The sequence below is a fragment of the Pundamilia nyererei genome, unplaced genomic scaffold (genome assembly GCF_000239375.1).
Source record: "Pundamilia nyererei isolate P.nyererei 1_Seehausen unplaced genomic scaffold, PunNye1.0 scaffold00157, whole genome shotgun sequence".
Classification (NCBI taxonomy): Eukaryota; Metazoa; Chordata; class Actinopteri; order Cichliformes; family Cichlidae; genus Pundamilia; species Pundamilia nyererei.
In genome coordinates, this window is record NW_005187558.1 from 298,576 (window position 1) to 299,935 (window position 1,360).

Genomic DNA, 1,360 nt, shown 5'->3' on the forward strand with positions numbered 1-1,360 from the left:
CAGGCAAGATTTTATTCCTTTACTATAAATTTTGCTAATGTTCTTGGTGTTGATTGTCATGATTTTTGGGGCTTTTTGTTCAAATTTTAGGGAACTATATAAGTTTATTATTTATTTAATTATAATTGTATGCTGTTTTTGCCCGTGTGGATGTATGAATGTGTGTGTGTGTACATGTGTTCAGATTTCTGGAATATGGGGAGAGTAAAGGTCAGCTGTATGGAATTAGCACTGATGCCATTGATGAGGTGCTAAAACGAGGGCGGATGTGTATCATTGACGCCGAGCCCCATGTGAGTCTCATGTAACACAGATTCACTTATTTCATGTATTCTGAACAGTCTCTAAGTTTTCTGTGAAGCTTTTTGTTTGCATATGATTGAAAAGGCTTTGGTGTTAATATAGTATTTTATTTCCAGAGCATCCAGCTGTTGCGAACAAAGAAATTTAAACCCTATGTAATTTTCATCAAACCACCCAGCCCAGACAGACTCAGGGAAACTCGGAGAGATGCTCGAATCATCACCAATTATGCCATCAACAGAGTTTTCTCAGTAAGAGCATAAAAATTTTTTATATGTGTGTGTGTGAGAGAGAGAGAGAGAGAGAGAGAGAGAGAGAGAGAGAACAGCTGCTTATGAAAAAGAAAAGCAAAAGCATGAATGTTATTTAAAACTGACAATAATAATAATGTCGTTTTAGGAGGAAGACTTTGCAGAGCTTGAAGAGACATCAAAGCCGATTGAAGCAAAGTACAAGCAGTTTTTTGACAGTGTCCTGGTGAACGATGACCTACAGGACGCTTGCATAGAGCTCTGTTCCATCATTCAGCAGGCACAGGATGAACCACAGTGGATACCTGTAAGCTGGGGAAGAGCAGAGGATTAGCACAGGGGAAGAATAAAATACTAAAGAGATACAAAATGACAATGTGAAAGTGAAATAAGAAGAAACAGGCAGAAATAAGTATTTAAAGACACGGTGAAATCCTCAGAGCAGAACATAAGGATAATACATTTATAAGGGATGAACAGATAATCAGTCATATGATTATGATGTGACACTATCCATGATGTCATATCTTTGCAATTTGGGAACAAAACTCTTTATTTGTATCCAGTGGTTGGTAACCCTAGCAACAGTTTGTTGTTTCATGTTACATGCTGTTACATGGTGTTGAACACTACACTTTAATTATATTTCATATAATCACTCCCACTTTTGATGCTGTTTTTTTTTCAGTGACAGCTGTTCAATGTATTTACTTTCAGTCTTTCAGTCTTTGCCTCTCTGTGCTGTAGTGATATCTTATTGGTATGTTATTGGTATGTTGTGGTTTAGAGGCTAAGTAGGCTGCATT

The 1,360-nt window shown here is 37.1% G+C and overlaps 1 protein-coding gene across 1 annotated transcript; it reads left to right on the plus strand.

Moving 5' to 3' along the window:
- The first annotated feature begins 141 nt into the window (after positions 1-141).
- On the plus strand, positions 142-1,337 carry LOC102202335 (MAGUK p55 subfamily member 4-like). The gene is made up of 3 exons (XM_005745263.1): positions 142-293; positions 420-554; positions 703-1,337. Exons 1-3 carry the CDS (start codon positions 159-161, stop codon positions 886-888), a joined length of 456 nt encoding a protein of 151 aa, XP_005745320.1. The 5' UTR covers positions 142-158; the 3' UTR covers positions 889-1,337.
- Positions 1,338-1,360: the final 23 nt, after the last annotated feature.